This window comes from Myodes glareolus, chromosome 25, assembly GCF_982192425.1.
Source record: "Myodes glareolus chromosome 25, mMyoGla1.1, whole genome shotgun sequence".
Taxonomy (NCBI): domain Eukaryota; kingdom Metazoa; phylum Chordata; class Mammalia; order Rodentia; family Cricetidae; genus Myodes; species Myodes glareolus.
Genome location: NC_142050.1, coordinates 32415512 through 32438702, shown reverse-complemented (window position 1 = coordinate 32438702; position 23191 = coordinate 32415512). Strand labels below are relative to the sequence as shown.

At 44.6% G+C, this 23191-nt stretch overlaps 1 protein-coding gene across 1 annotated transcript; it reads right to left on the bottom strand.

The window, feature by feature from the left end:
* Positions 1-10212: 10212 nt before the first annotated feature.
* Positions 10213-21853, bottom strand: LOC146889475 (aldo-keto reductase family 1 member B7-like). The gene is made up of 10 exons (XM_087901810.1): positions 21548-21853; positions 18752-18919; positions 17573-17689; positions 16390-16467; positions 14342-14464; positions 13959-14065; positions 13474-13555; positions 12932-13015; positions 12258-12340; positions 10213-10541 (listed from the first exon to the last, which is right to left on the bottom strand). The coding sequence occupies exons 1-10, from the start codon at positions 21611-21613 to the stop codon at positions 10499-10501; spliced, it is 951 nt and encodes a 316-aa protein (XP_087757936.1). The 5' UTR covers positions 21614-21853; the 3' UTR covers positions 10213-10498.
* Positions 21854-23191: the final 1338 nt, after the last annotated feature.

Genomic DNA, 23191 nt, shown 5'->3' with positions numbered 1-23191 from the left:
GAGTTGTTTTGATTTGCATTTCTCTGATGACTAAGAATGTTGAACATTTACTTAAGTGTCTTTCAGTCATTTTAGATTCCTCTGTTGAGAGTTCTCTGTTTAGGTCTGTATTCCATTTTTTTAATTGGATTATGTAACCTTTTGGTGTCCAATTTTTTGAGTATTTTCGAGATCAGTCCTCTGTCTGATGTGGGGTTAGTGAAGATCTTTTCCCATTCTGTAGGCTGCAGTTTTGTCTTGTTGACCATGTCCTTTATTTTACAGAAGCTTTTTAGTTTCAGGAAGTCCCATTTATTAATTGTTTCTCTCAGTGTCCATGTTGCTGGGGTTATATTTAGGAAGTGGTTCCCTGTGCCAATGCATTCAAGTATACTTCCCACTTTCTCTTCTATAAGGTTCAGTGTGGCTGGCTTTATATTGAGGTCTTTGATCCATTTGGACTAGAGTTTTGTGTGTGGTGATAGATATGGGTCTATTTTCATTCTTCTACATGTTGGTATTCAGTTATGCCAGCACCATTTGTTAAATATGCTTTTTTTTCCATTTGATATTTTTTACTTCTTTATTAAAGATCAAGTGTTCAAAGATGTGTGGATTGATATCCGGGCCTTCTATTTGGTTCCATTGGCCCTCTTGTCTGTTCTTATGCCAATACCAGCCTGTTTTCAGTACTGTAGCTCTGTAGTAGAGTTTGAAATCAGGGATTGTGATACCTCCAGACGTTCTTTTATTGTACAGGATTGTTTTAGCTATCCTGCATTTTTTGCTTTTCCATATGAAGTTGAGTACCATTCTTTCCAGGTTTTTGAAGAATTTTGCAGGGCATTGTGTTGAATCTATAGATTTTTTTTGGTAAGATTGCCATTTTTAATATGTTAATTCTGCCTACTGAAGAGCATGGGATATCTTTCCACTTTCTGGTGTCTTCTTCAATTTCTTTCTTGAAAGATTTAAAGTTCTTGTCATACAAGTCTTCCACTTGTTTGGTTAGAGTTACTCTGAGATATTTTATGCTATTTGTGGCTATTGTGAAGAGTGTTGATTCTCTGATTTCTTCCCCAGCCCTTTTATCATCTGTGTACAAGAGGGCTACTGATTTTTTTTTAGTTAGTCTTGTATCCTGCTACTTTGCTGAAAGTGTTTATGAGTTGTAAAAGTTCCTTGGTAGAATTTTTGGGATCACTTATGTAAACTATCATATCATTAGCAAACAGTGAGAGTTTGACTTCTTTTCCAATTTGTATCCACTTGATCTCCCTTGGGTGTCTTATTGTTCTAGCTAGGACCTCAAGAACTATATTGAATCGATATGGAGGGAGTGGAAAACCTTGTTACTGATTTCAGTGAAATCGCTGGGAGTTTCTCTCCATTTAGTTTGATGTTGGCTTGCTGTATATTGCCATAATTATGTTTAGGTATGTTCCTTATATTCCTGTTCTCTCCAAGACCTTTATCATGAAGGGATGTTGTATTTTGTCAAAAATTTTTGGCATCTAATGAGATGTTCATGTGGTTTTTATGTTTCAGCTTGTTTATATGGTGGATAACATTGACAGATTTTCATATGTTGAATCATCCCTGCATCTGTGGGATGAAGCCAACTTGATCATGTTGGATGATGGTTCTGATGTGTTCTTGGATTCTATTTGCTAATATTTTATTTAGTATTTTTGCATCAATGTTCATGAGTGAGACTGGTCTGTAATTCTCTTTCTTAGTAATGTCTTTCTGTAGTTTGGGTATCAGGGTAATTGTAGCTTCATAAAAAGAGTTTGGTAATGTTCCCTCTGTTTTTATTGTGTGGAATAATTTGAGGAGTATTGGTATTAGTTCTTATTTGAAAGTCTTGTAGAATTCTGAGCTGAAACCATCTGGTCCTGATCTTTTATTGGTTGGGAGACTTTTAATGACTGTTTCTATTTCTTCAGCAGTTATGGGTCTGTTTAATTTGCTTATCTGGTCTTGATTTAATTTTGATAAGTGATATTTATCCAGAAAGTTGTCCATTTCCTTTAAGTTTTCCAATTTTGTGAAGTACATGTTTTCAAAATATGATGTGATGATCCTCTGTATTTCCTTCATGTCTGTTGTTATGTCCCCCTTTTCATTTCTGATTTTGTTAATTTGGATATTCTCTTTGCCTTTTGGCTAGTTTGGGTAAAGGTTTGTCTATTTTGTTGATTTTCTCAAAGAACCAACTCTTTGTCTCATTGATTCTTTGCATTGTTTTCTTTGTTTCTATTTTGTTGATTTCAGCTCTCAATTTGATTATTTTCTGGCGTCTAGTTCTCTTAGGTGAGTTTGATTCTTTTTGTTCTAAAGTTTTCAAATGTTCTATTTATTCACTAGAGTTGGATTTTTTCCAGCTTCTTTATGTAGGCATTTAGTGCTATGAACTTGCCTCTTAACACTGCTTTCACTGAAGCCCATAAATTTGGTATGTTGTGTGGTCATTTTCATTGAATTTTAGGAAGCCTTTTATTTCCCCCTTTATTTCTTCCTTGACCCATTGATGATTCATGTGAGCATTGTTTAATTTCCATGTGTTTGTGGGTTTTCTGGAATTAGTATTGCTGTTGACGTCTAGTTTTAAACCATGGTGATCTGACAAGGTACATTGGGTTATTCCATTTTTTTTGTATTTGTTGAAATTTGTTTTGTTACCGAGTATGTGATCAATTTTGATTCCATGAGGTGCTGAGAAGAAGGTATATTCTTTTCTGTTGGGGTGAAATATCCTATAGATGTCTGTTAAGTCCATTTGAGTCATAACATCTGTTATTTCTCTTCTTTCTCTGTTCATTTTTTGTCTGATCCAGATCGCAGACTCTGAATCAGGTCGTTGGCTCAATCCTGGTCTGCCAGTGTCCCAGGACTGGGTTGGCTCCCAGAACTGGATTTGCTTCTGGGCTATTCTTTCTTAACAAAGTGTCTCTATTTCTGTTTCTAATCATGTGTTCCTGGTGGAGTCCTTTGTCCTGGGCCACAAGAACTTGTAATCAGGTGCCCTCTTAAACCAGATTTGTGCCCTTGCACTAAGCGTGTTTTTACTTTTTCTTTTCCTTTTCTTCAACTTTCTGACCATCCTGAAGCTCTGAACATGCTCGGTGTTTCTCTGACGACCCTTGCCCTGACCCCCATACTTTCTACTGGAGCTGGAGCTGGATAGGTTCCATGAGCATGGAGCTGGATAGGCTCCATGAGCAGTTTAAAAGGTGTGACCTTCTCGCTCCTTCTTCACCTTCCCGCAGCTGCCAGTACATACAGTTTGCCAGTCCTGATTGTTTTTTCTCTACGACTCTAATAAACTTGTTCTTGAGTTTCCTTTCAAATCAATTTAAAAATAACTTTATTAGCTGGGCGGGGTAGTAGTGGCGCACACTTTTAATCCCAGCACTCGAGAGGCAGAGACAGGTGAGTTCGAGGCCAGCCTGGTCTAGAAGAACTAGTTTCCAGAACAGGCTTCAAAGCTATAGAAAACTCTGTCTTGAAAAACAAAACAAAACAACAACAAAAACACAAAGCAACAAATACTTTCTTAATAAGCTTAAGAATTCAAAAGGTAACACCAGGTTCCCTGGCAACACTTGGTAAACAGTCTACCAACTGAGCTACACTCCCAGGCCCTTACCTGTGCAGTTTTTTTTTTTTTTTAATTTCAAGCTGTAGCCAAGACATTATTGGAAATCACTACGAAGCCAAAGTTGGCCTTGATCCTCTGCTCCTCCTGCCTCCAACTTCACCCCACCTGGCTCCATTTCCTGTCTTTGTAATTTTTTCCCCCAGTGTACCCCAGAGCTGGAAACAAAAAAGCCTTTCTGGAATGGTATCCACAACTTGACGATGTACACCGTTCTGCTTTTGTGGAATTCCCATTCCATTGTCTGCATGCGCCACATCTTGCTTGTCCATTCCCCGCAGGAAAGGGACGGGCATTTATTCCGTGTTTGTGGACTCTCATGAATGACGATTATCACTTTTCTGCTGCTTCACCATGAGTCAGCAAACTCAGCATAGCTGACTTTGGAAACCTAGATTTTCTTAATGTAGACAGGAACTCAGTCATTACAGAGTGACGTGATAAGGCAAGGATTGTGAAACCCAGAAATCCTTTGTAGTATGTAGAATAAGGATAAGGGCATTTATTACTGATAGTCACATTTATTCTGGAACCAGGAAAACAGGGTGACAGTAGCGACCTTTGTCAGGAAACGGGTTAATTAGTTAGCTATTTCCCTGTTTAAAAGTCAGCTTAGTATCACAGCAAACATTCATTTGCTGGTGACTTTGTGGAGCTGAAACTGGCTGGTCTGTTTGTCTCTGCTCCACTCGGTGGCATCTGGCCTTGCTGTCATCTTTGGGTGGACTGAGATGTCAGGGGAGGCTGGGCCCCCCTCTTCTGAAGAGCTCTACGCTCACCCTGACTGAACTTGTTCACAGGGTCACCAGGGGCAGCTTCCCAGTGGTTCTGCTGGTGGTTTACCTGTGTGTGCTGTTCCATAATCCCAGGTAAACAAATCATGAGGCCAGCAGGGGAGCTGAGATGCAGAAAGACCCTGCTTCTTGATGGGAGGGAGTTACTGCTAAAAAAAAAAAAAAAAAAAAAAAAAAAAAAAGCCATGGTGAAAAAAAAAAAACCCACAAAGTTCAACGAGAGCCTTGCTTTTACTTAGTGTTTTCTAACACCTAGCAATGATAGCCTCAGGAATTCATAAATTCAAGCTTGACTTGCATTTTTAATAAATTTTACTTTCTGTCTCCAGGTAAGTATGTATAATTAGCTTTACTTTGTTAGAACTAGATAGTACATTGAGAATAAAGAATTCAGATAAAAATGTGAAATGAGAGTGTGATCTGTTCTTAGAAGTCACTGTTACCCCTCCATGTATCCACGTTTCTAATGCAACGACTTGTATCCTACTTAGTTATAATTAAAGATGGCCCCAGACAAGAAGCGTCATCTAGGAGTGTCCCCAGACCAACCGGGAGGCAAGGAGCTAAACTTGAGGTAACAGTGAAAGACTGCAGGTACCCCTTGGTGGCCGAGTTGCAGATGACACCCTACAACAGTAAAGCTAGAAGTTAATCACAGAAAAGTGAGAACCAAGAGAACTCAGTATGATCAGCGGCACCCAAGGAACCTGCCAAGTCAGAGTGTAGTGAAACTGCCCAAGTGATTAACAGCCAATAGACAGTCAAGGTTAAAAGTAGAGTCGGAAATGAATGGGTGGGGGCATTGTGGGAGGAAGGCTTCAACCCTAACTTGGCAAGCAGCACATAAATGTTGCATGACTGTCTCCCTGGTGGGGTAAGGATGCCATGCTTACAGCACACAGACCCTCCGTTGACTTTGCCCTTGATAGCCCAGAGAATTAACCAACCTCAGGAGAGAGTACCTCAGGCTTTGTCCAACTTCAGCTCTCTTGTATGAGATCAGCTTCCTTACATGTAAGTCTGTTGCAATCATTTGCAGTAGAGGACACGATAAATGGAAGAATGATCATGCCTCACATCTGTTACTATGTAGGGCCTATAGGATCCCCGAACAACAGACATCTGTGTCCTTTTCTCAGCAGTTTCTCTCGGTTTTCCTTAATTTTCACTTTTCCTTAATTCCTCGCTGGTTTGTAATAACTCTTCCTTCCTTCCTTCCTCCCTCCCTCCCTCCCTCTCTCCCTCCTTCCCTCCCTCCCTCCCTCCCTCCCTCCTTCCTTCCTTCCTTCCTTCCTTCCTTCCGTTAAGTTGGGAAAGTAGGTCCCAGCCCCCAGACCTGGTCCCGACTTCAAATCCCAGCAGGCCAGGTCCTGACCCCTCCCTGGGGGTGGGGTCAGGACCACTCCCCAGAGTACTTAAGTGACCCCCCAAAAGAGAAATACATGGTCTCCCTTTCTTCCTCCTGGGGGTCGCATTTCTGCGGGCTTCCCGATTTCCCCCTCAGGGCCACCGGAGAGTGCAGATCTCCCATTAAACCTGGATATTTCTTAATTTGGCTTGTTTTGATTTGGCTTGATTGGGAATTTTTGCATCGTCGGGGAACTAATATTAAGAAATATTCCTAACACCTTCCTTCCTTTCTGTTTTTTTGAGACACAGTTTCTCTGTGTAACAGCCCTAACTGTCCTGGAACTAGCTCTGTAGACCAGGCTGGCCTCTGCCTCCTGAGCGCTAGGATTAAAGGCATGTGCTGTCACTGCCCGGTTATACTAATTTTCCATAATTTTAAAGAGATTTATTTATTTTATGTGTGTGAATGTTCACCTGCATGTATGTCTGTTTACCATGTGTGTGCCGTGCCTGAGGAAGACAGAAGAGAGCTTTGGATTGCCTGGAGCTAGAATTACAGATGGCAGCTGCTGTGTGGGTACAGGGAATCAAACCTGGGTCCTCTGGGAAAGTAGGTGCTCTTGACTGCTAAGCCATCACTCCAGTCTCCTGTAATAATCTGTAATGAAGTCTGCTTCCACTCGGCTTCCTCCCAGGATAGTTCCTAGCTTTAATTTTCATTGCCATAAGAGAAGAAATGTGGGGGCCACTGTTACAAATGGAATGCCGTTGATGACTATCAGACATCTTAGAAATCTGGGGCATGCTCAGTGCGCAAGAGCTTGTTACTCTCAAAATCTCTGCATTGAGTCCATGACTCAAAACTCAATAAATAAATACAGAAGAAAACACGTATTTTGGCTCGTAGTTCCAGATTTTTTCCGTCCATGAAACAGAATACCATGGTTGTAACAGCACGGGTAGAAAGCTGTTTCGTAAAGACCAGGAAACAAACAAACAAATAAAAAACAAAACAAAATAGGAAAGAAACCTTTTAAAGGTATAGTTTTTTAGGGTGTAATCCTAATTACGTATTTCCTACAACTGGGCAATAGCTTCTAAAATTTATATCACAGGATCCTCTTGGGGGGACATTTATATTCAAACCGTGACAAGAATCTCTCTGTTGGGGATTCTGAACGTCAGAGGGTTGCTCTCTTTTGTAGGTAATATGGTTGCTCCGGGTCCCCTTTGTTCAGACACTTTATAGTTAATTCAGGATCAACGACCTTAAATGAGAAAAACAGATCACACGCAGGACTGACAACGGAATGGATTAGAACTCTCTTCCGCAGCAAGGTGTCATGTGAAAGCCAGGAGTGTTACCTTCCAAGTTTTAACTGTTCTGTTAACTCTGTCAGTTCTCTCAGGACACGTGAGAGGAATTGGCTCCACCTCTGCCACCAGTTGGGTTGCAGGATTGGGACCCCAGCACCCTGACCAATCAGAAGGCGCGTTGCCTCACCCGTAGGCCAATCGCAGGTGCCCTTACTGCAAGATGTGCGCTCTTGCTTCTGCTACTGGGATGGTTCGGGTTTGTGATTCAGACTTGAGAGGTCACCCACGGCTCCTAGATGCTGACTCCGGGCCTGGGCACCAGCAAGGTGGGTGCGCTAACAGGCCCAGTGGATTTGGCGTGCTCGGGCTCCGAGTTGAGCGTGACTGTGGGGTGGGGGTAGGGAGCTGATATGGGGCTGCGGAAAGATGGTCTGTCGCCCCAGATGGAGATGTACCCACCAGGACCTGGGAGAGTGGCTTCTTGGACTTTAGCACTTTGGCCGCTGGAGGTCGGCAGAGGACCTTAAAGAGAGGCTGAACCCAGCCTCAAGCATCTCTCTGCAGGCGCCTATGGCATCCCAGCCGCATTTTCCCCCCAGCAATAGAACTCGAGTTAAGGCCCCAACCGAACAGTCACTTAGGAGGCACCAGCTTGCTTGGGAACCTGAGTGCTTTCCTGTCTCCGTGTTGCTTCTAACTTGGTGTCAGGAGCTCCACAGAGAATCTGTATTCCCAGCTACTAGATATTACCCACTGACTATGTAAAGGGCCCCCCCGGGGGGGGGACACTCCCCCCAAACCTCCACGTAGCACAACCAAATTAAAATCACAATAGGCCATGGCAGATCAGAGTGGGGTATGAAAATAACATGCATGATAATAACAATTTTGAAACTAAAAGCGATCCTGTATTTTCTGATGGCCGATGAACACAGGAAGGTTAGGTATTATGGGAACTAAGGAAAACCCACTTTAAAGGCACTTGTGGGGATATCCCGCTGTGACTTGAGATTTTCCCTTACAGGAATCTCTGGATTGGGGCTGGGCAATTGGGAATGCATGAGGTAATGGAGAACGTAGGAACTACATCCACAGGTAGGGCAAGCTTGGCACAATGACCTGAGGTCTTTGGGTGGGGCAAAGTTGTTCACATTGGGACTACCCTGGGAAGTGGTTTACTTAGTCACGCCCTCATGCAGGAGACACGCCTGTCTACACGCGGCTGTAACAAATGACTTGGTCGGTGTCTTACAATCCAGGACACGCTCACTGTGCACGCTGGCACGGGAACTCTTGTCAGTTTCTGTTGTAAACTTGCTTATGAGCTCTGAAGTGAACCACAGGAAAAAAAAAAGTCTTATCCATTTGGAATTGCTATTTTAGCATGAATACATTAAATGAGCGTGTGCCATAGACGTAGGTCGGGTTGTCCACATCGGACATAGGAAGCGCGCTTTCTGCAGTCAGCGGGGTGTGAGGGCGTTCTGTGTGTTTCTCACGATGCGCTATTGGGTTCTCTCAAGTATGGCCCATCTGGTTCAGCAGAGCTGCTGGAATTCTGCCCCGTTCTAGAAAACCACCGCTCTCTTGGTCATCTCACGGACTCTTCTTTCCTAGTGTTTTGTAAAAGCATGTGGGCCCTCCCTCCCTCCATTTGTGCTGCTTGTCTTGAATACCCTGGTCACATACAGAAGGAGGTAACAAAAGGCTATTTTTAGGCTACTAAAAATGGCTCGAGATAATTTGGCTCTGGACCTTTAACATTCTGATCCTTCTTAACATCATGGAAATTGAAGTCTCTTACTTGACTTTGCAGAGGTTCAGCTGAAGCTGTGACTCTTTCCAGGGCCTTCTGCTCATCCTGGTTACCACTCTTCTTAAGCCATGTTCTTCCTTCCCTTCCTTTTTAAAGCACTTAGACCAAATGTTGCAAGATGTGAGCTGTGTTAGGTTCAAAAGACGCCAAGGAGTGCCACTTGCTCTCTCTCTCTCAAATGAACAGAGGCACCTTAGTGGATTTCCCAGGCACTGCTGCCAGCATCTCCAACCCTGGCATGATGGCACCATTACAGACAAGAACAGCAAGAGAAAAGAACTGAGAAAGTCATAGGCAAAAGTGGAGGGAAGGGACCAGGAGAAGGCTTGGGGGGAGGAGGGCATCAAATTGCCTTGACCTCTCCCTGAGAACACCTTTCTTTGAAACGTGGCTTAGCCACCTGTTACCTGGGGCCTTCATCAGGTTCTGGTCTCCCACATGCCTCTATTTCCTCTTCTGTAAAATGTGAATTATGAGATTCTGGAGGCAGGGAATTCACTCATTAAAGAGCACTTTGAACTGTGTTGGACACTTGGTGACTGCTGATTAGTTTTGTCAACGTGACACAAACATAACTCACCGAGGAAGAGGGAACCTCGGTTGGAGAATTGCCTCCACCAGATAGCTGACGATGTTCTTGATTAATGATTGATTGGCATAAGAAGGTCCAGGCCTCTGTGGGCAATGCCACCCCTAGGCAGGTGGTGCTGGGCTTATGAGAAATCAAGCTGGATAAACCATGAAGCAAGCCAGTAAACAGCATCCCTCCATGGTCTTTGCTTCAGTTCCTGCCTCCCAGTTCCTGTTTCTGTTTCTGCCATGACTTCCTTCCGTGATGGAGTGTGGCTGAAACATGTAAGCCCTTTCCTCTACCAGTTGCTTTCCGTCCTGGTGGTTGTCACGGCAACAGACAACACACTACTGCTGAACGAGTTCCCGCAGTCAGTAAATCCCAAAGAAACACACAGAGGTCTACATTAATTATAACACTGATTGGCCTAGTAGCTCAGACTTCTTATTAACTCCTATAACTTATTAGCCCACTATTCTTGTCTGTGCTAGCCACATGGCTCAGTACCTTACTCGGTGAGGCAGTCACATTTGGCTTCTTCTGCATCTGGGTCATGACTGCAGACAGAGCTTTCCTCTTTCCAGAATTCTCCTGTTCTCATTGCCCCTCCTCTACTTCCTGCCTGGTTGCCCAGCTTATACTTCCTGCCTGGCGACTGACCAATCAGCGTTTTATTAAAAATAAATCAAGTGACAGGATAAAAGACTATTGTCCCACAACAGTCTACAAGACTTACTATTATTACTTTTTATTGTTTTGTCTTTGTATTCTCAGTGTTACCAGAATTACTGGTATTTAACAAACATTTGGTCAGAACATGCTAATGAAAACCATTGTCCTTTGTTTCCCTGTGACAGTCTGGTTGGACACAAGGACTTGAATTTAGCATCGCCTGACGGGGCCTGCTTCAAGGGTGACGTTAGACCCACTTTGGCTGAGACAGGCGTCAGGAGTGACTTTCACACCATGAAGATGGGATTCACCAGGCGGTCTCATCAAGTGAATCAACTTCAGTATTCCTCATGGAAAGGATAGTCCTCTTCATTAATTGCACTGTAGTAACAAACATGAAGGAGAAAATGGTCCACAGAAGCAAAAATATGATGGGAGGCATTCTTCTATGGTATATTCAGCTTTCCCTGTGTTTCTCAATCTCTTCCCCAACATGACTGTGGACACAGGACATGGTGGGGGTGGAGAGACACACAACATGACCCCCCCCAAAAAAAGTACGAGAGGACTATTTTAAAGGAAGGAGGGCCTGCAAACCATCCCATCTCATCACCAGTACGTTGTCATAATGAGGGATCATAAGCAAGCTGGCACACAGCCAAGGGCCTCAGAACTGTTGTCTCAAATTCTCACATTGTCGCGAAGTAGGAAATACTATTGAGATGGACACATAGGTGTGACTATTAAATAAAATTAATATAAGCAAAGAGCTTAAAGTGTCTGCTCTACTTCAGCTGGTGTTCAGCGACTGTTTGTTGTAATTAATACCGTCATCTCACTTTGTAGATAGAGTGACTTTTGGACATCGAAACTGCCCCGGGGCCTCATCTGTGGTGAGGAAGTGGTAGAGATTGGATTGGGACCCAGCTAGGCTGGCTTTGGAATCCATCAAATCCTCTAGTTCCACACACACGCTTAGTTGCTACCCTACTGGCATAATAAACACACCTCAAAACCTTGACTTTCCCAAAATGGTAATTCTGTACATGAGCTGCTCAAGCCAAAACAAAACAGAGGAATAAAAACTGTATTCAACTGTTAAATGTTTTTGGCAAATTTAATGGACTGTGTGTTCCCATTTATCTCGGTTGCGATCGTCCCCATTTCCTCCCCCACACCATGCTCCAAGTCCAATGACTCGCGCCTTTCCCATGGGTTACTATAATAGTCTCTCGATGCACAGGTCTTGGTGAATCTTTTAAGGCATGCCAGGTCATGCAAGCCTCTGCTCAAAATTCCCTCATGGCTTCTCCCTCCTTCAGACCTAAAACTCTAAGCCCTGTACATGGTCTATAGCACCTACATGGTATTAACCAAAAGCTGTCTCCAACTTCCTTTTTCCTTACAATAACACCCTGTCAATGCACTATATTCTCAATAGCATCCTAAGTGCTTTGAACCTCTTGCCTCAGGGCATTTGCAGTGGTGGCTGTGACTGTCAAGAATGCTATTTCCTGATGGCCATCCATCCTTCACCCTCTTCAACTGTCATTTTATCAATGAAGCCTCCTGAGATAATCATGTATTGAAGTATGATCACACAGGGCTCACTACTGTCTGTGCTTTCTGCCCCATTTTACTGTTCTGTAGCATGTGTTCCTCTCTGACATACATATTTACATATTTGGTGTTAGCACACTTTTCCCTTTGTAGAATATAAGACTGAGAACAGGCAGTTTGTAGTATGATGTCCGGACTATCTAGACCATTCCCAGCCATAGCACATTGCAGAAGTTACTGAATGAATGAGGAAGGGAGTGAGAACCTCTGGCACCCACGTAGTAGTAACAATTCCTTTCTTAAATGTCCTAGCTCTGTGTGTAAAATTAAAAAAAGAAAGAGCATCAAATAACGACTCTCCTTCTAAGGATTCACCAGGACTCAAATATTAATATTAATTTTTCAAAACAACCTTAAAATAGTATCTGAAGATGAATGTCATCCCACAATCACTCATGCCTTCTGATCCTTCCTACGACCCTTTACAACCTTAGATAAAGGCCCGATTAACCTCTTATTTAACTTGGTGCCACTTACGCAAACACGCCGCAGGCCCTCCAGTTTCTGTTGAAGCTGAGAATGGTGGCCATCTCCTCATCACTCAGCTGGAAGTCAAAGACCTAGAAAGTTCCAAAAACATCCTTAGCAAGGAAAGTGTTGATGGGATGTGAGGTTCCAGATGCTTCCCTGAATATGCCCATGGCAAACACATTATTTTCTAAGTTAAGAGTAAATTATTTATAGAGTTTAGTGTTCTAAGATGGGAAGAGATTTGGCTGTAGTTGGGCTAAGTATGCGCAATGCCTATGATTCCTGAGGCATCTCAGAAGGACTGTTTTTCAAATCCAGTCCCTATATCTACAAACACAGGTGAGTGGACCAAGACAGTGTACAGTTGGCCAGGACAATGACTGGCCGATGAGCTAAGCGGCTCGGTGGTTTGCAGTGGTCTGCTGGGTAGTGTCAGGCACAGCTATGACCAGTTCTGACAGGGCTTTGCTGAGACCCACCCCAGTCCATCTGGGACCCACTGGTGATCATTCAGCTCTGTGGGGGCCAGCTCTCTGGCCCAGGAGTTGATAAAGTGCTTAGAACAAGGGAAAACACACGGGCAGCAAAAGGATGGGAGGAGATGCTGAAGGACAGGGACCCTCCTTCCCTCCCCATCAACTGTCCCACTGAAAAATATCAGATAAGCGACCACGTCATACCTGAAAGTTCTCACGTATGCGGGAGGGTGTCACAGACTTGGGGATCACCACCACATTCCTTTGGATATGGAACCGAATCAGAACCTGTGGATCACGAAGAGAAGGCACGTGTCCGGTTATCTACAAGAACTCCTCCTGCTTGTGAGAATATCTAAGTGGTTCCCTATGGCTTAACAACAATTAACATTAAGAAGGCACTTCACTATTAGTGGCACTCGCCAGTTCCCTTGCTAGGTCCCTTGTTCCAGGAAACAACACTACAATCTTCCTAGTCAGGAATGAGGAGGATAGCCTGTGATCATAAGGCTGAGACCCTATATAATTGGCACCTGAACCCAAAACCTGCGGATGTGGCAGGAAGCTGATGGACAGAGGCAGTCCTTCCTTCCCTGATACCGGCTTAATTTTCTGAAACATCCCATGGGTTTACAATTCCATTTGTCACTCTCCAAGAGATTTAAGAGAGAAAAAAAGCAATACGGGTAAATACGTGACTATAAGAATGGATTGCTTCTGAAAAGGGAAAAAGCGCTCTATTTTACCTGGGCTGGGGTTTTCTTGTGCTTTGCAGCAATCTCCTTAATCGCGGGAATCTCCAGTACTACAGGGTCTTCTGGCTTGGCACTAGGGGAAGAGAGATGGCTGGCGTGAAAAACCACTGTGGCTACGTTCCAGTGAGCAACACTCCCTGGTCAGGGTCAAGGCTGAGCATTGGGCCTTTTGCTTCTACAAGGCAGGTGGGGTGATCTGAAAATTCTGTGTCTTTCCCCTGGGTTCATATATAGGTCCAATGCTTTAGCAATTTAAGAAAACTGTCCTAGTACTGGATGGCAAAAATGGGGTATTTCATGGGATCAGACTTGCTACCATTTTAAAAACATTTTACCCTGGCAATCCCAGTTGGGGTGTCAAGCACATTGCCATTGATACATTTCTCCTTGTGCCTTGGAAATTACCTACTAATATTAACAAATTATGGAATCCCAACTGTAAGAGTAATAGAAGAGACACCACTCTAAAGCCTTACTGAGGTCTGTCTGGCGAGCCCAGGGGACTGTAGGCCGTGATGCCAATGCCCTTGGAGTGACAGTACTGGATCAGTTTCTCCTGGGTCAGATATGGGTGGCACTCAATCTGCAAGAGAAAACATCTCCATCACTAGGGGACTAGGCCACTAGCCACTTCCTGAGCGGTTCAGAAAGACTTCTCCACATGAGAACAGACACACAAACAAAGACCAAATGCAAATCATTGATAGATGTGCTCCAGACCTAACCCAGAGATCTGCCTCCCAGATCCGTGAGCATCCTGAACCCAGACCTCAGAGATGAGACTCGGTAGCTAGTGTGGAAATTGCCTCCCAGTGTTGAAGCAGTCCCAGAGCAGGGCCCTTCACCGAAGAGAATTTACCTGATTGGTCACTGGCTTATGTTTCAGGCCAGGCTTGTTCAGGAGCCTCTCAATCTGCAAGTGGTTGAAGTTGGAGATGCCCAGGGCTTTCACCAGCCCCTGATCCACCAGTTCCTCCATGCCCTGTCACAGTGAAGAACACCAGTTAGATGGCTGCAGGAAGATACAGGGATGCTGGGGTGGCCTCGTTCTTAGATAGGAGGAATGGCTCCCGTGTGACAAGGTCAAGTGAAGCACTAAAGGGAATCTCCAGCTAGACTGTGGTGTCTGCATGGCTGGTTCCAGCCCTTCTACCCCTCCACAGTTCCGCTGTAACCAAGAAGGAAAAGTGAAGGTTTTATTTGCTGTCTGCTCTTAGGTCAGAGTACCCCAAACAGAGTGACATTTTTTTTAATGGCATTAGGGATTGTGTCTATGGCTTCTCCTCTGCTACACAGGCAATCTCCCATTGAGCCATGTCTCTAGTTTCCACCCCCTTTCTAGTTTTCAGTTCTGAGATAACATCTCTTTAAGTTAGACAGGTTGGCCTTGAACTTACTCTACAGTCCAGGCAGGATTTGATCTTCCTGCCTCAACCTCTAACATAGTTGTGATTGTAAGTGTGCAGTAGGAATGTCTTACAGATAGATGGGCTCTGGCAGGGCCCCCAGCCTAGATTTGTGTGGCCTGACATCTGTCTCATCAGCCTTTGTCCAACCCAAATTGTATCAACCTAAGGATCTTGGGTTTCTTTATTTATAACTTAAATACAATGAGCTTGTTCTAAAGGTACCAAAGAGGATTATCCAGCAGATATGTGCAGCCATACATTGGACACGAATTTGTAATTCATTCTTTCTAATTTCCTGTTTTTAGTCTGTTTCCAGAATGAAAACCTATACAACGTATGTGCTTTGTGCTTTGAATTTTGACAATTCAAATAACATAGGGATGAGGAAGATAAGGAAGAAATCATCTGATCCCAGGGAAGACATTAGGGAGAGAGTTTAAATTGTGCCTGAAAACAAAATAAAACATAAAGAAAGGTGGTAAAATCATGAACAGGTTGGGGGGAAGGAGGAGCAAGGGCTTAGAGGCAGGGACAAGCAGGGTGTGTTCAGCTTACACATGGTGTCTCATCTTTGGCTACAACTTAGAACACTCTGAAAGTGCTAAAAGAAATGGATGTCTAGGTTCCATACCCTGGCTTCTGAGGATTTTTCTAGAATGCAACATGGGCATCAGGATGTTCTGAACTGCTCTGGAGATTTAGTATACAAAGCTGAAAACCACAGCATGGATGAGGGCGGATTTTACTAGGCAGAGTAGCTGAGCTTTGATGAGACAAGAAAGTCCAATGAGGGGCTGGAGAGATGGTTCAGAGGTTAAGAGCACTGGCTGCTCTTCCAGAGGTCTTGAGTTCAATTCCCAGCACCCACATGGTGGCGCACAACCATCTACAATGAGTTCTGGTACCCTCTTCTGGTATACAGACATATATGCGGGCAGAACATTGTATACATAATAAATAAATCTTAAAAAGGGGGGGGGGAAGTCCAGTGGGCAGTGAGATACGGTGAATGTTCTGCGTCCTGGGGCGGATGATCCATCTTGGGTAGGCGATATGATCCATCTTGCCCTCCTTACACTCATTTCTCTTTCCCTCTTTCGAATTCTGTTCCTTGAGGTTTAGATTAGGTTTGTTGTGGGCCCAGAGAATTGTCACATTATTGACATACTCAGGGATTCTAGGAGAGCCTGGGTTGCAGCAAGATATTTTCTTCTCCTTCAGGTGCTTTATGGGACCAGGGAAATGTCTCATTGGGGAAAGGTCCTTTGTGCCAAGTTTGACAATCTCACTTTATCCCTGGAAGCTGCCTGGAAGAAGAATTTAATCTCCTTCCGTCCTCTGACCTTCACAAGCACCTCCATATACACCACGTTAAAGGGGAGAGGGAGAAGAACAGTCCTGAAGTTATATACAGAGCATTTCATACCAGGGCGGAGCCTCAAGGGGGCCTGACACAAGGCTTTAACTCTGAGCACCCTTGAAACAAGTTTCAACCTACCTCCCAGGCATCCAAGAATGTGGATTTACTCATGAGAAGTTTGCCATTTTTATCTGTGGGGAAAATCTCATTCCCAGCCTGTAAATAAATAAAAAAAAATGTCACTGGAATCTGCATTTAGATACCTGGTCCCTATGGGGAGATATCTCAGGATGGCGCAATAAGCAATGCCCATGCCTGCACGGCATTTGGTCAGACTCTGGAGCGTTCATATAAAAACAGTAGCTCTCGATCACATTTCTGCATCAGTCTGCCACGGCAATGCCGAATGGCTCCAGATCCATCGGTATATCAATGAAGCCATCATTACCATCCTGGAAATTAACCAATACAGACTTGGAGGAATTTTAATGTCAAGGTCACTAGACAAAGGCTCTACCAAAAGAGGATGGTTATCTGGGGAAGAAGGAGCCAGCTTCTGATTTTGCCACCTTCAGAAGGCTTGAATGTTGGCACCGTCACCATCGCTGTTCATGAGGGCAACAGAAAGAGAACTCACATCCCGCCAGTTCCTGGGAGTAGAGAGAGCCCCAGACACCACAGAGCAGCTCTTCAGGTTGGACTGGCTAGCTGTCAATATGACCATATTTGGAAGTCACTCCCTGGCATACTTTGATTTATAGGGACTTATGCAAGATCATCCCAAGACGTCCTACCCAGGGCACTTGCGGATTGGATGTGACAGGAAAAGTGACTGCCCAGTGGCAGCTTATCTGAGCTGGCAGAAATGACTGTTTCTTTCAAACATGGCTGCATCAAACCAAGCCTGAGGCTCCCCAGGTACCACCTGTTGCCTCAACTTCCACTCCACTCTAGGCTCTTTTATACGGTTTTATATAAACTGTATGTGATCTTCTAGGGACTAGAGAGATGGCTCAGCAGATAAGAGCACTTACTGCTCTTGGCAGAGGATCTGGGTTTGGTTCCCACCACCCATGTGTTTGTTCACAACCATGCGTGACTCCAGGTCCCAGGGATCCCATGCACCCTTCTGATAGTCACAGACACTGAGCATGGACATGGTGCACATACAGACATGTAACTGAAACACCCATATGCAAAGAATTAAAGGAAAATTAAAACAGACCTTCTGCTTCATTCCTCCCCAGTGCCACATCTTGCTATGGTCACCATTTTGGGCTATCTCACAGAAAGTAGAGACCAGGCAACGAGCAGCTCAAACCTGGAATCCCTGTGGCCAATGAACCAGATACAGGTCCAGGTAGTCCAGCTTCAGATCCGAGAGGGTTTTCTGAAAGCATTTCTTCACCAGGCTTTTCTCGAAGAAGGTGGGCCACAGCTGCAGATGTGAGATGAGGGCTTTAGGGCTAAGGAGAGGAAGGCCCATACCACAGCCACCCTCCCGACTTTGAGATTTATAAAACCTGGCCAGGCCATTCATAATAATAATAATAATAATAATAATAATAATAATAATAATAATAATAATAAAACAGTTAAGAAATGCAGCCCAGTAGTGAATGGAAACAAAGAAAAAGGAAAGGAGAGGAAAGGACATTTAGGCTCCCAGGCATGGTGGAGGAGAAAGTTTACTGCAGACAAAAGGGAGAGCATGTCCAGAGGCAGAGACATCTGGGAGAGTCCAGAATGGACATGACCGGACTGAGGTGGACTATGGGATTGGGTGAGTAAGAGGGGGAAATGAGGTGCAAAAGTACAAAGGGGCAGGTAACCAAAGTGTCTGGGTAATGTAGGGAAGAGCCTCTGGGGGAAGGGCAGCCCAGCCCCTGGGCTGGAGAGTTCAGGGCAGAGGGCAGGGTCTGCCAACTATACCCTGTAACAGGTAAGGACTGTGAGATGCTGGGAGAATCTGGACACCAGGTCCACTTTTATATATTAATATCAAACACCTTGGCTGTTTATCCAGGGTTTGACACTTAACAAGTAATAACATCAGCTCTCATCAGATCAAGGTCATTTCCTAAGTGTTCTATGGTCTTGGTATTCCTTTGTTTCTTTGGTCATTTAACAGAGTTGGTCGCTGATTAAACTTTTATATTCCTATGTTATTCATTTTTGGCTCTCATTTCTCAGAGGGCAGGAGTCGGTGGTGGTACTTAAAGCTCAGACATTAGGGTGCCATTAGGAACAGCCCTTTTAGCACTTCCTTATCCCCAGGCCAATCAAGTCCATGATGAATGACTATGAGTACATATAGGTGTGGTCACTCCAACCTTTGGTGATTTTGTGTGTAGAAATCTGTCTAGAGATGAAATGGGGGCAGGGGAAAAGGGCTGGCAGACAGGCAGGCACATAGAGATAGCTGATAAGCTCTTGAAGCCAGGCATACCCAGATACTTCCACCTGCCTGAAGTCACGTCCACCAAGTGGGCCACTCTACCTTGCTGACAATGAAGAGGTCCTCCCGCTTCACGGCCTTCTCCTTGATCTTCTCCTGGATGGCTTCCCCCACTTCATTCTCATTCTGATAGGCATAGGCACAGTCAATGTGGCGATACCCAGCATCAATGGCGGCCTTCACAGCTTCCTTGACTTTGCCCGGTGGAGACTGAAAGGCAACAGAAAGACAGCTAGACACCCCCAAGGCCCCTCTTAAAGGTTTCACATAGACCATAGTCTCAAAAGCCTCGTCTTGCTGAAGCCTTACTTCCAGTAGTAAGTACATAATTGGGGAGCTTTTCAAAGATAATGCGGATTAATATTTTTTTATTTCCTTCAAATTTTAGGTCGAAGAATTGATGTGTTTTATCATGGCATCTTAAAACGCATGTCACTGTAGTGATCATCAAACCATGCCCTGTTCTAGTCAGTAACCAGTTGTCCTCTGATCCAGGTTGATCTGAAATGCCTCCAGGTTCCGAGAGTGACAGACGGCTCCCATTGCAACTTGCTGAAGGCCAGTCTGAAAACTGGATTCTGAGATGTCCGAGAGGAATTTTCAGACTCCAGAAAGAAGGGTCTCAAAACGGTCATAACAATCTAACCTGCTCTGCTATGGTGCCTTATGAGGCTGAGGGATTCCCCAATTTCTCTAAACCTTGACAATGAAGTATAGCAACAGCAATGGGCCCTGCCTCATGAGGCCTTTGTGTTGCTTGTTTGCCACAATATTGTGAAGGTTTTAGCACATTCCCTGGCACTTAGTAAGGCTGGGTGGATGCAACCAGTATTTAATCACGGTTTCAGGAAAGGAATAAATAAGAAACTGTAGCAACTGATTGTTCCCCTGCCTATAAGCAAAAGAAAACAAACGAAGAGAAAAGAACATTTGAAATATCACCTTCTGATCTAACCTAGCCGAGCCTGACATTGGTGTAGGGAAATAACACTCTGCAGTCATCTCCCTGCAGAGCAGAGAGCTGCACACCTCCAATCCCACTCTCAAAGGCTCAAGGCAGGAGGGTCGTGACTTTGAGGCCAGCCTGCAGCACATTACCACCTCATTCAAGAGAAAACAAAATCCTGCCAGATGTGGAGGCCCGCATCTGTAACCTTAGCATTTGGGAGAGAAGTTGTAGGAGAATAAGGAATTCAAAGCCAGTCTCAGCCATATAAGGAATCATAGGCCAATCTGGGCTACACGAGACTCTCTCAAACAATAAAATTCTACAAGTTCTTTTTTAAGTATCAAGCCTTGCTAAAGGATTGCACATAAAGCAGAGATGGGCAGCCTTACCATTATGGGGACAAGGAATTGCCAGAAACTCAGAAGCACCGGGGGCCAGACCCAAAGCCCCACCCTCCTGCATGCCCACTGATAAGCGCAGAGTCTCTACAGCAGCCCCAAAGTGTAGGCAGAAGTTTCTGTCCACCAGCTGCTCCCAAAGAACCACACAAAAACTTATAATCAATTATAAATTCTCAGCTGATAGCTTAGGTTCATCTCCAGACAGCTCTCACAACTTAAATTAACCCATTTCTATTCTTCCTCCCAGCATTCTCTCTGCCCCCAAAGATCCTGTCTAGCCATCAGCCAATCAGCTTTTTATTAACCATGAGAGCAACACATCTTCACAGGGTACAGAAGGATTGCTCCACAGCACCATTCCTTAACCTTGAAAACAACTCCTTTACAATATTTACAACTGCTTTTGAAATTCTGAGTGTGCATCTCTTCTAAATTTATCCCTGGAGATCTGTGATTATTTGTTACCTTGATGGAATGTGAAATTTCTAATTTGGTTAAAGTCTCGTTGTTCTAGAAAGATTTCAGTGCAGCACCCACACAAAGAGGGATCCGACCCTCTGTGCAAAGAGGAACAAAGGAACAGAGGAGGAAGCCTGGAGAGGAGTCTCTCAGACAGGAGAGAAGGGTTCCAAAGCAGCTCCTGATCCAGAAATGAAGGTCTACACTGTAATGTCAGCGTTCAAGAAGCTGAGGCAGGAGGGCTGCTCCCAGTTCGGTCAATGCCAGTTTAGGTTTTAGAGTGAGACCCTGTCTCAAGAAATCAAACTCTAAACTAAAAACAGCTCCTGTGAACAAGCTGGCTATTGTCATGTTGTCGCTGAGGGGAAAGGCAAAGATGGCAGAGATTCAAGATGGAATAATTTCAGACTTGTCTGAGGAGAGCCTGGGAAATTGGCTTCATGGAGCGCAGTGGAACCGTGGAACAACTTGGCAGGAGAGATTAACACAGCAGGACAGAGTCTGAGCTGCCTTCCAGTCCGGGCTCTGCAGTCCTCGGGACATCAGAGTTTACTTTACTGTCAGGAAACCACGTGGAGTCTTGGTGAAGGGCAGGTGCCAGTTCCGTAACCTGGGCTGGGGTCTGAGACCTTGCCTTACATGCCTTACAAGGCCACTTGGATGCCTGCAAGGAGTTTTGCATCGTGAGCAGGCAGGGGAGCCTGGTCCTTCAGAACTCTCTCCTCTCTGTGTCACTCAGCCAGTAACCAACCAAAGGAGAGCCTCTGAGTCTCAAGGAGACTCTTGTTAAGAAAATAACTACACTGAAAACTGTTTTCTTCCCGAAGTATAGTACCAACTTGCTAGGGAAACTTTCCTCATTTCTGGGAAAGGCTCATCTTAGTTTTCCGCAGCCCAAAAAAGCCCCAAATGAAAGGACATTGGGGGACAGCTCTGGGCTTCCAAACCCAACACAGGTGCTGTACAATGGAGGAAAAATGCCAAGGTCCCCCCTCAAGGGAAGCAGGAGGCCCAAGATTGCACACTCACCTTCCAGGTGCCCAGGCCCACGATGGGCATCTTGGCTTTGGTACTGAGCTCCACGAAGGTGGCCATGGTTGCTACAGACTTTCTGAGAGCGGATGAACGCCTGCTTCTTCTGAAAGGAGTCTGGTGAAGTTTTTATTTCCTGGGTAAGGGGGCGGGCTCTTACTGCCTTGGAAGGCAGCCATAGCCAAGGGGTGGGGCTCTCAACAGGATGTTCATTCCGATCTGTTGTAGAACCGATTATGGTGAACAAGATTAAACTCTGCACAGTGTAAAGTCTCCCTGCTGTACAGGGAGGTTTATGAGCTAAATAAAATGGGTGAAAGTCCTCCAAGATGAATCGGTAAGATTATTTGGGAAGAGACACTGCCAGGGGAGAGGCTAGGGCTCTATGAACGGAGTCGGTGTTCAAGCATCTGAGACACGGGAGAATGTCAAGGCAAACTGAGACATCTTACAGCAGCTGCTTTGAAACAACTGTGGTTTGCTACAGAGTGACGAAAAGGGGGAGGTCTATTCTGGGATAAACTAGCATATGACCTCCTGGAGTTTTGTTTTGTTTTGTTTTGTTTCGTTTTTAAATGTGAGGTCATGGTGAGCCTTTGTGCCAGGCTGTGGATCTGCAAATTCCAGTAATTTAATTTGTATTCATGTAATTCTGCTAGATTGTTTAGCAAGAATTTCTGTAAGCAAAAATTGGGGCATGAAGTACCTCAATACCCATCTATACCATATTCAGCATATATCCAAAGGATGCTCCATCCTACCACAAGGACTCTTGCTCACTTATGTTCATTGCAGCTTGATTCATAACAGCCAGAAACTGGAAACAACCTAGGTGTGCCTCAACTGAAGAGAGGATAAGGAAATTGTGATACATTTACTCAAGGAGCTATTTCTTTGCTATTCAAAAGAATGACATAAAATTTGCAGGCAAATGGATGGAACTAGAAAAAAAAATCATCCTGAGTGAGGTAACTCAGACCCTGAAAGACAAACATGGTATGTACTCAGTTATAAGTGGACATTAGCTGCTAAGCACGGGATAATCATGGCCAGAGAGGATAAGTAACAGGGAGGACCCAAGGAGAGGTACATAGCTCTTCCTGGGAAGGAGAAATAGAATATATTTTGTGGGTGTTCTGGGGGTGGGTGTGGATGAGAACAGGAGAGATCAGGCCTGTTGGGGTGGGAAGTGATGGGAAGAGAGCGTACTGGGAGAGATGAGTGAAACTGGTGGACTTTGGGGGTCGATGTGGAAGTCTAGTGCAGTTGAAATCTTAGAAATATCAGAGGGTGACCCTAGCAACGACTCCTATAATGGGGGGTATGGGACCTGAACTGGTCATCTTCTCTAACCAGGCGAGGTTCTGGAACCTCAAACCAGACAGAAAACCTTTGACCTACAATCTGTCCTTCCTCCAATTTATGCTGAGGTAATGGTAGCACAGAATTTGTAGAAGTGGCCAACCCATGACTTGTCCAACTTGAAGCCCACACCACAAGAGGGAGCCCGTGCCTGACATTGCCTGTATGGCCAGACACCAGAAACTGAACAACCCAGAGACCCAGGATAGAACCAAATACAACTAGGACAAACGTCTGTGAAATGATTCCTAATGCTATTCTGCTATACTCAGAGTTCAG